The 15,832-nt window shown below is 31.5% G+C and overlaps 1 protein-coding gene, 1 long non-coding RNA gene and 1 pseudogene across 2 annotated transcripts in view; 1 reads left to right on the forward strand and 2 right to left on the reverse strand.

Moving 5' to 3' along the window:
• Window positions 1-5,480: 5,480 nt before the first annotated feature.
• On the reverse strand, window positions 5,481-6,619 carry LOC126552348 (uncharacterized; annotated as a pseudogene).
• LOC114126088 (early endosome antigen 1-like) overlaps window positions 6,610-15,832 on the forward strand; it is a 32,851-nt gene continuing 23,628 nt past the window's right edge. Inside the window, exon 1 of the mRNA XM_050205906.1 lies at window positions 6,610-6,839. Coding sequence (XP_050061863.1) covers window positions 6,714-6,839 — 126 coding nt within the window. The 5' untranslated portion in view covers window positions 6,610-6,713. The remainder of the gene's footprint in view (window positions 6,840-15,832) is intronic.
• LOC126551770 (uncharacterized) lies at window positions 8,925-10,893 on the reverse strand. Its single transcript, XR_007605658.1, has 2 exons — window positions 10,851-10,893; window positions 8,925-10,708 (listed from the first exon to the last, which is right to left on the reverse strand). It is a non-coding gene; the product is annotated as an uncharacterized LOC126551770 (long non-coding RNA).

Below are 15,832 nucleotides of genomic sequence, written 5' to 3' on the forward strand. Positions count from 1 at the left end.
CTCGATTTCTTTTTTTAATAGCTCGTTAGCATTTTTCGAAGATATTATTATACGTTGTGTAGTTGATAACATTTCCGATGTACTTTTTTCGTTATTAAGAGCTTTTACCATTTTCTCTTCGTATCGATCGAAACAGCCTCATCAAAAAAAGCAAATCCACATAATTCTGCTGACAAATATCACAGATGACCACAGAACTTTTTAATTGCAATCTGAGATGTTTCTTTATCTATTGCAATATAATTTAAAAGATTTTTAATAAAAGTTAAGTCTTGGAAAGGTGCTTTGATGGCAGAGGGTGTGTCAAACCATGACTTAATGTAAAGTCGAATAATAAAAATACAAATATTTCTTAATGCGGTATCCTCTTACTGTTAACCGAAATTGCTCGCGAAATAAATATATTTTTAAGATGTAAATAGCTTTGGCCATCCAACGGGCATGATGAATGGGACCTGGTTTCTTAAAATGGATACCATTAGGAAGTATTCCACCTAGAAAAATTACCGTCAACTCTAAAAGCTCTCGGTGATCATCCCTTGGGTGATTTTCCTCTAGTCGATCTATAGAAAATTTAATAATATCATCACACACGTCATTTACAGAACCCATTACAATACAATTTTCTATTCCAGAATTAAACATTTTAGTATCCATTGTTACCCAGGCTAGTTGGAATCTTTTAAAAATAGCCACATCTGGACCCGATGTTCCACTTAATTTGAGATCGAAAACACTTTTTAATACTATTTCATATATATGATGGCGGCATGGTAGGTATACGATTTCACGTTCTAATAATTGCTCTAGTAAAACACAAGCTCCATTTAAACGTCCTGACGTCCTGTATTTGATGCAGTAGTATCCGAACAAAAAGCTTGTACATTTTCAGATAAACACCATTCTACAAGCGTTTGGTACACCGCATTAGCTTGATCACTTCCAGTTCCCGTGTTTATTGCTGGGACACCTAGCAATTGTTCATGACCATTAACCGAAGCGACTATAGGAAGCCTATCAACTAATCCTTTCCCCGTTAATGCAGGAAGAAGTTTTCCGTCCCAGTGTATAACTACTGTTTCTTCATTTGCTAAATTATAGTCTTGACGTATTTTTTTAGCACGTTCTTTACGAAATTCTATACGAGCGCTTCGAATTGATGACCGATTAATAATTAGTTTATTAACATTATTACCCAAATCTTCAGCAGTAGCAATTAAAAGATGTACAGCATTCCGATCACTTATTTTGCATTTATCCAGTACGATTGCAAGCTTTTCGGAGACGAATGCTTCAAATCCTCTGCTTGATCTGAAATGTTTGGTTGACATAATTGCTTCACTATTTGTATCGTCATATTCGTCAGTGCTACTGGACGACTGTAGTTGAACAGTTTCGGCTAAAATAAATTCTCATTATTACATATCAAAACTCACTTATACAAATGTAATTATTGATCTTAATATACTTACATAAAGTTACTAATTCTTGGTGAGCTCGATAATTTCTTTTATTTTCCGCTTGCATCCGTTCTTCTGAATTTTTTTCTTTCATACACTTATTTTTATCGATTCTGAGCAACTAAAAAAGCTCTGTCTTCCTCGATAGAAATTAAATTTAAAGCGTCTGCGTGCGCAATATCGAATAAATCATCTAGCTTTGAAATAAATTGTGCATTTTTATGCATTTGTATTTCACTTTTCCTATGTTCTAATTTCTGCAAATTTTTCCATTCTTGGTATAAATCTTCCAACTTTTTTACACATTTTTGTTCAGTTCTTGTAGGTATGCGCGCCTTCTGCCAAAAAATCATCGTTTCTTGGATCACTAAAGTAGCACTATGATGTGAATTTAGCTTAACTTCCCGCATATTAAAAAATAATACCGACAAAACTTGTTTATTTGAGGGCAATTTACTGCCAACTATTTGACTTTAAACTATATCCAATTAAAAAAATATATTTTGATTCACGTAAACTTCTTCTGGTAACCATTTTAAAACCGTTAAAATAAAACGTCTACTTATATCGTATGAACTATTACAAATATTAAACTAAACTGTGAAAACTATAGGTAAAACATCGGCTGTTGTTGTAAGTCAACTGAAAGCTATAGAAAAATAACAAATTACTATCTGAATTGACAAACTATTAAATCTGATAACGTGTACAATGAGTCCAAGGTATAATGTACGATATTGTACAAAACACAAAATACCTTAATACCCACATTATGAGTCAATAATAATTTCTTGTATCGTAGAATACAACGTGCAGTATTATCTACAAATTATATTATATTGTAGGTACAATATGTACATAGGTTTATATTAATTTAAATCACATTATATGGTATAGGACACATTTTGTTTATTACCGACTGTGACAAACAATTATTATAATTTCTTTTTCTTTTTAATCCAAATTCAAATAATTTTAAATTTAATGTATAAAAAAAGATATGAATATGAAACTGTTGTAATAATAATAATTTATAATTAACGTATGTACAATTTTTTTTGTTAAATTATTATTTCTAGAGTTATGGTTAATTTTATTAAAAAAAATAACGATTTCGAACATTTTTCTATTTTTAAAACTAGAGCTTTTGTGGCACATGTTAAACTTTATCAATTTATCTGAAATTTTTTTCTTATGCTTTTTTTAAGTATTGGAACCGATTTGAGGGGGGTAACTTGAACATTTAGCAATTTTTTTTCCTTCATCTATACCAGAGGACTACCACCCTACAGTATTTGCAATATAACATAAAATTAATACTGAAAACATTTTTGTTATAATAATAATAGTTTATAAATTAATTATTTACTGCTAATTTTTTGGTCTTCATAAAAACATTTAGTACAATAAAATTTGTTGCAAAGCAAACACTTGGTCTGATTTTTTTGAATGTGACTGGGCATATGCTCGACCTTTATCCAATGACATATTAGCGTAGCATTTGAAGCATCTGCTTTTTCCAGCTGCCTGCAACTGATGTTTAGTCTCTAAATTTTTTGGAATAATAATAGTTTCTTTTAAAATTAATTGTTCAACTAATGCTGCACGAAAATTTGTTACTGATATTTTTGATGAATTAGCAGCATTATACAAAATCAGAGAATTAATAACTGCTATATTTAAAATACTATCCAAAGCAACTTTTTATACCATTTTGTACTGCGTCTTAGTGGATTTGAGTATGAACTTATTTGGTCTGAAAGATCTATTGATGTTTTTCCTGCATTATAATCTACTACTACCTTTGGTTTATTTATAATTTTACCCTTTACTCGAGTTTCAATCATTCCACTATTGTGTTTAGTTGATATCATGCACAAGTTACGCTTATCTTTCCATTTTAAGACTAGTATATTAGAGCTACTTCTCATAGAAACTATTTCTCCTTTTTTAATTTTTTTTTTTTGTTACTTCTATAGGGTTAGATTTTCGATTAGACCTTAATGTGCCAATAAGATATGTTTTTTTAGATTGTAAAAGTTCAGCCAATTCAACGTTAGAGTACCAGTTGTCAACATATAATGTTCTTCCATTATCTAAATAGGGCTCTGATCTGATAATTCTAGGATAATTTTTGTCCCTATACTAGAGAATAAGGTTGGACTTGTTTCTTTACCTACATAAACTTTCATTCCTATTGTATAGCATGGAGGTATGCATAACTTAAATTCTTTAATACCGAATCTATCTCTCTTGTTAGGAATATATTGTTTAAAAGACAGTCTACCCATAAATTTGATAAGTGACTCTTCTATACACAAGCTATCTGTTGGTTGCATACAATTACTAGAATTTTGCATTATATCATCTACCACTGAGCCAAGTTTGAATAAACAGTTTGTTTTGTCAATTACTGAATTATCTGCAAAATGCAACATTTGTAACAGGATCTCAAATCGATTGCGACTCATAATCTTACCAAAATTAGTTGAAAATAAAGGAGAATTGCTCCAGTATAACTCATAAGAAGGTAATTTAACTAACCCTGTCCATAATAGAAGACCTAATAGTTGAGATATCTCCGTTATATTTGTGTCAGTCCATTTAGTTAACCGAAAGAACGGTGAAAGTAATTTTGAGGCTATTTGTTGTTCAGCATACTTATTAGTCTCTAAAACTATATTATTTATAATGTCATTCCTTACAATTAATTTGTAAAATTCAATTGGTGTTTCACCAATCATTGTATCAAAAATATCAGGATTTATTCCTGAGTTTGAACTATCTGGATTATAAGTAAACTTTTCTATGATATCATCATAATCCCTCCATTGACAAAATTATATTTTGCATATTAATTTTATTTGGCCTTCTAGGCATCTTTGTAAAATCGTCATTGAAGTTAATTTTGTATAAAATTATTCCTTTGGGACAGTATTTGAGAACCCTTATGTCCGTTACGATTGGACCAAAAGATTTTTTTCCTGGTCTTATTGTATTGTAAAATCATTAAGTTTTTGATACTATAATCAAAAAAAGAAAAAAGAAAATTTTAACTATGTTAATGTTTATTTTCGTATGGAAATGGATGTTTTCTGGCCTCAGTTGCCAGATTACATAATTGACTTGTTAAATAATAATCAGTCTTTTTCATTTTTCCCTCTATGACACTGTGCACGCTATCGCTCTCTATTTGAGTATGGCCCTTTTCTAAGTAATTTTGAGTTATATCAATTTTATACTTAATGCTGAGATGCAATAAAGCATTGGATAGCACGCTATTTCGGTTTTGAGCTTTGCAGTCATCTGTATAAATTATTACCGGTTTTAATGATGTATGTAATGTATTCAATGTTTTTTCGATTGTATCCAGTAGACATGATGTAAATTTTGATGCTACAAGATCACATTGGCTTTCATCAAACCAATAACAAATTGCTTTGTGAATACTCAAATGATATATAGTATAATTGTGAACAGCCAATTTCATTTTATAATATTACGCATTGGCTTGACAATAATGTAGTAATTGTACAGCCTTAAGATCACAAGTGAATGTATAACATTCACCAGACTCTGCACATATTTTATCTTTGTTTTTTTCCTCCCTGACTTGATTTTTTCGCGCAATGTGTTTTTGATAATCTTTTTTAGATACGTTATTAACTTTTATTAATATTCACAGCATTTGTCACATTGATCTTTCTTTGGCATAAATATTGAGAGACTGATCATTGTAAACATCAACAAACTTCTTTCTACTTAGTGGTTCTTCATTATCATTTGTACACGCAACACATTAAACATTGTTAAGATGAGAAATTTAAATAATGTCTGTTTGCAAGTACAGTTTTCTAGTAGACTTCCTACAATAATGTGATGGGAATTCAGGAAGTTTGTTAAAAAAAATTACCAAGTATTTGTTCTTATGTTTTGCTCGTTTTAAATTTTCTTTCTTGTGCCCAATTGATACATCATTTTCTGTTTTCATTTCAGATTCAATTTCTTCATCAACTATTCTCAAATCTTCTCTGATGTTTCTTGGGAACTCTTTTGCAGACAGTGAGATTTTTTCAAACAATACCTGATAGTTAACTTTTTTAGTCCAAATGTATTTAATAACATGTTACGGCATACACAAAATCTATTACTGCCAACTTTTAAATAGTAAAAATATGTACCATTTCTGCGAGAAGTTGAACTTTGAGTAGTTCTTTGCTTAGGTGCAACTAGTTCAATTAAAGATATAATATAAATTTGTTTTTCTTTCGAATGTACCAGCTCTTTCCAGAAATGATTAAATATTTTTAAACGATCATCACATTTTATTTCAGAACAATATCTTGTCTTCCATTGTTTACAGGTTTTTGATTGACATGGTTTGCCCATTTTTCGTTCTTCTTTTGGTGTGTCATGCAATATATTTAAGGTACTTGTTTTTTCTTCCTTCTATATCCTAAATAGGCATCTCCTCGCATTCTTTTACATTATTTCTAGTCCAGTATCTGTATTGGCTCTTTAACTACGTTTTCTTCTAAAGTTTTGGGAAATGTTATCAATTTCTTCAAAACTTACGTTTGTAATATCCTTATTTCGTAATGCTCTAAAGAAGACTTATTGATGTCATAATCTGGTATAATATTATCTAGGTATATGATTTGTTACACTTTCATTTTCATAATTAGAAATTATTTTTATATTATCATTATTTAACAGAGCTTCATTGAATTTAAATGTTTCAATATTATCAATATTAATTTCTAAATTACAGTCATTGATTACATAACGGTCTAATTAATTTGTTTGATTTAAATTTAAGGGAGCTGTGTAACAGATTTTTTTTAACTGTATTTTACCTAGTTATTGATTTTGAATTATTTTCTACAGCTTCATATAATCCATCGATTGAATATGAGTAGTAACTATCACTATCAGCTGTATCTGTTGTATAAATTATGAAAATTTACGATAGTCGAATATTTAGCAGAATATTCTTATATCTGATAAATTGTGTACGTTACATTTATAATAATATTTGTGTTTTTATGTAAACATGAAAAGTTGGAAGTTGATCTGTATAATATAATTTACAGTTTTCAAAATGTAGGTATATTATGGATAGCAACGCGTTGTTATTGAGCGTTTGATAAACATATCATTTTAATTATTATTATTTTTTTTTAAATACTTATTTATTTAAAGCATTTTATTTTTTTTTATATACATTTATTAAAATTTGAATAAATTACTTATATGGTTATCATGGATCAAAAATCAAATGAACATATTCTACTGACTATACAGGACATAGACAAAACTATTTTAAAGATAACAGAGTCTATACAAGTTCTTCGAAATGCTGAAAACATATTAAGTCTGGTTCGTTATACTTTTATATATATATTAAAAAAAAAAAATACAAATTGCTGTACATAATAAAAACGTGAATTACCTAATTAAAAATAATAGTAATAACAATAATAATAATATTAATGTAAAGAAAATATACAATTCTAGCTGACCCGACACGGCGTTGCCCGTGTATTACTTTCTTTTTTTGCATTTTCGTATGTCGTGTATTAGTTTTAATTTAATTGTATGAATAGTGCCAATATCACGTCAAATTCTCAATTTAATTTTGTGTGTGTAGGTGTGTTAAAGATTCATTGAAAACATACATTTATAGGCCGTGAATATTATTATATTTTTTTTATTATTATTATTAGCACCTCCTTATACTACATTGGTTGTTTTTCCACTTGTGGCAAAAATGACTTAATGTAAATGTATCAACACATAAATCGGGTTGTTAAGTAACCATTTATAAACCAAAATTATCAACGTAAAATTCCATCGTAAATCACAAAATCCCAATTGAGCAACCCTTTAAAATGTGAATTTTGAAAAATCCTTTCTTAGTGCGCCGCTACATTACTTAAGGAAACTCTACAAAATTTGAGGTCTCTACACCCAGTGGTTTGGTCTGGGCGTTAATGAGTGAATCGTGTCAGACCCGACACGGCGTTGCCCTTCTGTTAGTTTCCCTTTTGGCATTTTCATAGGCTGTGTGTTTGTGTTTAATTTAATTGTATTGATGGTACTAATACTACGTGGAATTCACAATTTAATTGTGTGTGTGTGTGTGTGTGTGTTAATTGTTATAGCACTATTAGATTCATTGATAACATTTATTTATAGGATGTGAATATTGTTATTATTTTTTTTTATTATTATTATAGCACCACCTTATAAACTACATTGGTTGTTCTTCCGTTTGGGGCAAGAATGACTAAGCTTGTAGGGGAACTAACTCTGGAGTATGCCACAAAAAATTGCCCATGTGTAAAGCAGTCATCACTCAAGTCAATCCCTGCTATCTTCAACGACTGCCCTTGCGACTTACTTATAGTCATTGCAAAAGATACCTTGATAGGAAACTGCAGTCTTTTAAATTCGAATGGATAGTTTTTTTTTAGATGATAAAAGTGGTATACATGGTATAAACGTTGATTCTCCTTGAGCACAACCTGTAATTATTGTTGCCTCAATTAAATTGTTTTGGAGTGCTTTCACGCACAGTCGAGTACCATTGCAGAGTTTGGGTGGGTGGAGATTTCGCAACAGCATAATTGGAGCTCCTACTTTAAGGACTAACTTATGTGCTGGAAAGCCAGGGGGATTAAGCGCGTTGAGGAACTCCACAGGATAGTGAACTGCGTCATCTGTCTTCAGTACCATGTCTATAGACTTATACTCCATTTCTGTTCCCTTAAATGATTTAAGAAGAATTTCATTAATTACAGCTGCCCTATCATTTTTAGGGGTCAAAATAGCGCGCTCACATAACCAATCCATTGATTTGTTTTTTATATCGGCAATATCAGGATACATTTGAACTATAAGTTCTTGTAGTGTTGTCACTACTAAACCTAAATCCTTAGTGATAAACAACTTCCCAGCTAACTCGGGAAAATCTCCATTTCCTATTTTGAGTAGAAGTTCAGAGAATATTCCAGATGTGACATCACCTCCCAGGTGGACCCTCATATTCTTTTCGAGAGAAAATTGTTCTATTAACCCTTTCAGTGCCAAATTAATTTTGACCACTGGTGTCTGTCAGACCGAATTTTTTTTGCATTTTATTTTATTTTTTTTTATATTTTATTATTTTTCTTCATATAATAATTAAATGACTAAAAAAAAAAAAAAAATTTTTTTTTTCCAAAGTTATTGTACTTTTAAAATTTGGTGTTCAGTGGTTTCTAAAATGTTAACGAATCCGACAATTAGCGGTATAAATGATTAATTAACGTTTGCTTGTGGTAACACAACTTTTATTTTTTATACAATACATAAAGTAAACAAATTGTTTGTATAACATACAAATATACAAATTATTTTAAAATGTTATTGCCAAAAAATTAAAATATCATTTTCAAGTTTTATAAAAATTACTATACAAAATTGTTTATAATATACAAAACTTTTATAATTATACATTTTAAAATAATTTTATAGCCAAATAATTTTGTTTTGTGTGGTAAATGCCGAAACATGGTGTAACACATAGACCAACATCACATTCTTGACACATATACATTGTATCCTTTCTTTTGTTGTTCCTGCTACAAACTATACATTTTCTCCTTTGAGCTTTTCCTGACTTTAATTTTTTCACATTTGATGGAAAATGTCGAACTGTTAGTCGAAATGGTTGATCTTTATTACATGGTCTTCCTCTGGGGCTTATTGTATTATTACCGTATTTTTCTAATAGTTGTCGAATTATATCAAGTTGGAAATTTGCAATTGGTATATTGTGTCCAGTAATTGTTTTGAAAGCAGAGAATGCATTTAAAATGCTTAAATCAATCAGATGAAAAAATATTTTTTTGTACCATTTGCTGGTTTTCCTAACACATTCTACTGAACTTAGTAGCATATCTGTCTTGTCAATGCTACCCATACATTGATTATAATTTACCACACAAATTGGTTTTTTTATAAGATTACCTTGTAGGTCAAACTTGCCAGAGCATCTAGTTTATTATCAAACTTAGTAGATAACATGTATACTTCTCTTCGGTCAACCCATTTCAAAACCATAATATTTTTCGTATGAGCACTTTGTACATCTCCAACAGCTAATTTATTTTTTAATTCTGGCATCCCTCGTCTGTTTTTTCTTACTGTCCCTGTTATTGTGGTTTTTTTTTGTATAAATACTGAGCTAATATTGGGGAAGTATACCAATTATCAGTATACAAGTTATATCCTTTGTTCAAGTATGGTGCAATAAGAGTTTTTACAACACCTCCTGATATGCCAATATTTGCATCATATGGAAGTAATTTTGTATCAGCTCCAGTATATATAATGAAATCAAGGATGAAATCAGTCTCAACATCACAGAGGACAAATAATTTGATTCCAAAACGATGCCTTTTTGTTTTTATAAATTGCTTGAAGCTTAGTCTACCTTTCCAAAGGACTAAGCTTTCATCAATTACTATATTTTGAAAAGGTTTCATACCAGCCTTAAAATTTGCACGAATTTCATCTAATACAACATCTAATTTGAATAGACGGTTTCCCTTTTCTTGATTCTCATTGTTGCAAAAATGCAGCATTTGAAGTAGTAATAAATATCTGTTTCTAGAAATTATTTGTCTGAAAATTGGTGAGATCAGTAATGGGTCAGTTGACCAATATTCTTTCATATCAAGTTTTTTATTTATTGACATCAATATAGTAGTTGCTAAAAATGTATACATCTCACCAATATTTGTATCCCTCCAAGCATTTACTCTAGATTTAGGTGAGATTTCATAAGATTGTTTATATTGTTCAGCATACCTATTTGTCTCAAATACTACTTTGCCAAGTAAAAATTCAGAAACAAATGCTTCAAAATACTCTAGTTTACTTGAGTTACTATTCAAACCAAATTCATGTGTTTGAACTCCACACTAAAAAAAAAAAGACATTATAACAATTGTAAGTAATGTGATCTAGTTATAATAGATTAGTTCATTATCATAGATAATGCAACAAGCTACCAGTATTTACTTTGGATGATTCAAAATAATGCTCCTTAGGCCTAAAGTTTCCTTTAGTTTTCCATTTAAAATTTGGTGTCTGTAATGGTATTTTTTTTACTCTCCTTACTGGTGCTATTGTACGTTGGACTATTGGAGAATTATCAGGAGACGGCGGATCTGTAACCATCAGCTCAGTCACCTCAATATCTGTTATACATTTTTGATATATAAATACATGGTTCAAATTAAAATACAAGTAAATACATAATAGTTTTAATTTGTTTTTACACAATATCAAATTATATAGTAACTACTAACTATGTATATATACATTATAAAAGATACATACCATCATCATCAAAATCAAAGTTTATGTCATCTATAAATTCATCTTCTGGTTCTTCGTTTGCAATAATTTCTTCTAAGTATAATAAAATGTCTTCATCTGAGATCATTTTCAGTTGATTGTTTTTGAAATATTACAAATAACTCAGTAGTGTAATATATTATACTACACAATAAATTATACACGAGAGCCAGTGAAAGGATTGAAAAATACAAATCGATCGAATATAAAGAACTATAATAATTACTATAATGTAACAGATCGCAATGTTCGCATACAATTTCAAACAAATAAAAATAGAAAAATACAACGTTTTTATATATATATATATATATTACCAATTGGTAAACAGCACATTTTGGTTATCACTGGAAAAACAGATTATTTAATTTACTTATAACTTCTTTGATATTTATCCGATATTGTTCAACTAAACGTCTTTGGATTCGTCTTTGAATTTGTAATCTATTGGTATATTGTTTAGTACTGATAACGGCAAAATGTAATTTTAACAAGCCAAAACGCATATATGCGTCGATGGCACTTAACGGTGGTCGTATGGAAAACGCATATATGCGTCTATGGCACTTAAAGGGTTAACGGCCATAAATAAGAAGCTTTTATGCAAGCCTTAACTTCATCTGCTCGACTTCCTCTTGGTATAACTGGTAGAGTTTGCCTAAAGTTTCCAGTTAAAAGAACAGTTGCTCCTCCCATCACTTCATTTTTATTTCTTATATCTTTAAGAGATCTATCAAGTGCCTCAAAACCTCTTTTATGCGCCATAGTGCTTTCATCCCAAACAATAAACTTACAATTGCGAAGCACTTTGGCTATATTACTTTGTTTTGGTATATTACACATTGGCGTTTCTATGTTGATGAGATCGAGAGGAAGTTTGAATGCTGAGTGGGCCGTCCTCCCCCCTCCAAAAGCGTAGCAGCAATGCCAGAAGATGCAACAGCCAAAGCAATACTACGATTGCTCCTTACTTTTGTCAAAAGCAAGTTTATAAGAAAAGTTTTTCCTGTTCCTGCAGGAGCATTTAAGAAAACAATTTTTCCAGTATCAGATTTAATGCTGTGCATTATCCGACTATAGGCATTGTATTACTCATTCGTCAGTAAGGCCTCGTTGCTCACTACTACATTTGTTAAGGTATTCAGGTCATAGTTTATCTCTCTCTGATAGACTATGTTTTTAAAGTTATTTTCTGTCCTTGTTGGTTGAGGTAGCCCATAATTTGATATACTCTGACCTCCTACAGCAAGCACTGCATCTTCAATTTGTATCAAACATTTGTTGTGAGCCTCATCTTTTTAGTCAGCATCCATTTGTCGGATAATATCCTCTGAAAGATTGTTTTTATGTGTATCACAAAGAGTTAAGGGATCCGATCCGATTTTTGACAAAATACTAACATTACTGTAAATAGTTCCCGTAGCTTGGAAGGAGAATCACTCAAAGAAGCTTCATTTAACGTATTGTTCCAGTGATTATCATCTTTAAGCAAACCTAACACATTACAGGCAGATTGGAATGTATTATGGAGGATAACATTAACAGTCTTTAGGTCTGAAAAAGATGTTGGTCCTCTTATTTCATGAAGAAGCATACGAAGATAGTAGCATTCAGTATTGTGTGGATGGATAGTATACACTCGCCTAATGCATCGTCCTTCTTTACGGTCGGCCAGCCATCTACATTCCTTCCCTGCTTCCTTCTTTGAAACTAATTTTTCTTAACTACAAAGTAAGAAGGCACTTCCGAATAAAGGAGGGTTTTTACGAAAACGTCAGTTTTGCATAACTCAAAAAATGCTAAAAGCGTAGTCTTAGTAGGATTATTGAGCTTCTCTGCCAAGTTATTAGAGGTGAAGTATACTCGCTGACCATTCTCAAAGTGGACGGCTAGATGAAAAACCGTAGGATATCGTTCATGAATGGAAAATGATAATATTCTCCATACTGCTTCGGCACTGCTGATATACCTACCACTTTCGTACATTGTAATCTCATCCTTCTGGTTTTCTATCGTAAACGCTGCTTGGTCACTGCCCTTGTTTACATACTTACAGATGTACTTAATACACTTAACAGAATGACACATCTCTACATTGATGTGACAATTGAAAGTACGTAATAAGACTGGGTTGTAAGGCACAACCCAATGATTGTCTAAATCAAGTCCTTTAATTCTTATAGTAAAACCACCGTCATTTGTAGACCTCCTCTTGTACTCTGAGTATCCATCGTCTCCTGTCTGTGTTTCTCGGCAAAGCTTTCTAGGGTATCTTTAACTGCATGTATTTTATTTCATGCAAGGAGCATTAGAATTTAAGCTTCCGCAGGGACCATGAATCATGTTACTTTTGACGATGTCATATAATAGAGGATCTTGCTCGGGGTCTGGTATTTCGGCACTGATGACATTATCAATTATGTTTGATGAAATTCGATTCTGTAGCGACAGTAAGATGTGAACGTGAGGGCAATCCTCGCTTTTGCCACTCCACAGAATACATATAGCACCGTACGTCACCAAATAATTTTCCTTTAGTCAAGAGTGCCATTAATTTCTTTACTTTAATATGAAATACTCTCGCTATAATGTCATGACGATCGTGCGGCTTTTGTTCAGAAAACAGTGCATCTATGATGTCTTTTTAAGTAGGGTTACATGTAAATGTGATGAATAGATCAGGGCGACCATGTACGTGGACGTATGTCATGGCATCTTGAGTTCGTTCATGCATATACCTAGGCCCGCCCGTAAATGATGAAAGAAGTACTACCATTTGACCTAGATCAGTTGCATTAACATCATTCCTCCCCACAGCATCTTTGAGATGAATATAGTTCTCAGCTCTTAGCTGTTTCTGATGATTCCTAATACAATTCAACCTTTCAGTTTCAATTTTTGCGTATAATTCGACCAAAAATTGACTGAAGAGGGAGCGGAAGTATACAATATGGTTAACTTCATCTTGCCTAATCATAATTCGGTAAGCATAAAAGGATGCCGCAGAAACTTTTTTTTCAAGAGGCAATTTCGTAGTGGGATTACACAATGGTATGTCAATAGAGTATCCGTCCTCGCCATGGCAAAACATAAGTGGATACTGCAGAGCGTCGTATGCTCGATGAATTTCACTGATACGCTGTAGTTTATTATCGTGACTTTGAAGTACGATGTCTCTATTTTCAAATTGCTGACTTCCAATTATCAGAGCTATTTCATTTTGTGTTGGTGCGTTAAAGCGACCAACATGAGCATTATTTGGTTTTCTGTTTTCACTGATGACCACTTTAAATTCTTTACAGTTCTTTTGCACCGCATTAATCGTGGTCTTAAATTGTTTGACATAACTGTTTTTTTCATGGAGCATGCTTTGCAATTGTTTGACCAACCCTGGTTTGACGTCTGTAAAATTGGCGCACCTAGAGCGAACTTCCCTCTCATCCTCTCCTACAAAATATATTTGTAAAAATTTGGCATTCTGATCAGGTTTATGCATGAGACTCCCTACCAAATGATACACCTGTCCTTGAACTTTGAAAGTAGGCATAAATTCTTCTGTTACAATTTTTTTAGCCCCAAATGATGTCATTTGAAAACACCCATTGTATTTTCGTATAAGGTCCATAAAATGATTATGATGGGGGTGTCTGTCCATAAGCAGGCTGTTGAGAGGTTCCGGCAAATGTTCAAAAGATGGAAGCTGCACTTTGCCATTATTGCAGCACATTCCAGGGGTTTCTTCTTTCCATTTTAGAGCATTGCAGTATTCGCACTTGTGGTTCATAGAACCAAGAGCTTTAGTTTTTTCTGCCTCATAAGCCAGGTTAGGATTGTACGTCATTCCTGAGTTGACCATTATTTTCCATGGAAGTGTCAGTCTTTCAACTTTCCGGCGGGGATTAGTATGCTCATATCGAGACTTAGCAGCTCTGCCTACCTCAGGATTATCTAGCTGGTACCTGGCAACTGCAGATCTGTTCACTAAAGGATTACGAATTGCATATGTCTTTGCCGCGTTTTTAAGTTGTTTTTTTCTTATATTGCTAGTGTATCTTGCACGGCGATTTCTACCCTTCTTCAAGGATAAAGAGAAAGGTGATTGCTGTAATATGGAATCTCTCTGAGGGATCAATATTTCTGACTCATTAGGCAGGTATACATCAAAATGGCCCCTAGAGAGATTTTGTGTAAAACGCATCCTCAACACAGGGTAACCTTCAATACCAAAACGCTCATAGAGCTGATAATTGCGGTAAACTTCAAAAACGTAGTTGATCAATTGTCTAGCGGCCACCAATTCACATAAACCACCATAAGTATATAATTGAGATATGTCAGCAAAATACTCAGCGGAACTCATATAGTTGTTCCCATTCTTGTCGTGAGACATGACAGAAAACTTCGTCCAATTTTTTGTTACGTGGCTCACAATAAGCTTGCGTATTTCTCTAGCCATTTGCTCAGTTACTATAATTCGTTATAGAGAGTTAACAGAAATAATAGTTCCATAGTAATAATTATTATGTTCATAAAATGTAGGTATATTGTATCAATATAATATAAAAAATACTTAGTATCACGTCATAAAAATTAACTTTATTATAAAATAGTAATAGTAGGTATAACAAAAAATAAAATAAAAATGTACCTATCTAGTTATTTTTAACAATTAAATAAAAAAAATTCTTATATCACTGTAGTAAGTTCAATGTTGAACATTAAAATGTAAAACAAATAAATTTTAACATAAAAACAAAGATTATAGATTTATTTATTATTTAACAATTAAACAATATAAAAACAGTTTTTAGATCACTTTAAATTCAGCCTTGAATGAAAAAATATTATTCAGTTAAACACTTAATTCTATTTAATTAAAACAAAACTAATATCACCATAACATTTTAAAATGTAAAACAATAATCAATTGTTCCTGTTAGTTATAATAAAAACAATATTATAAT

Source organism: Aphis gossypii, chromosome X (genome assembly GCF_020184175.1).
Source record: "Aphis gossypii isolate Hap1 chromosome X, ASM2018417v2, whole genome shotgun sequence".
Classification (NCBI taxonomy): domain Eukaryota; kingdom Metazoa; phylum Arthropoda; class Insecta; order Hemiptera; family Aphididae; genus Aphis; species Aphis gossypii.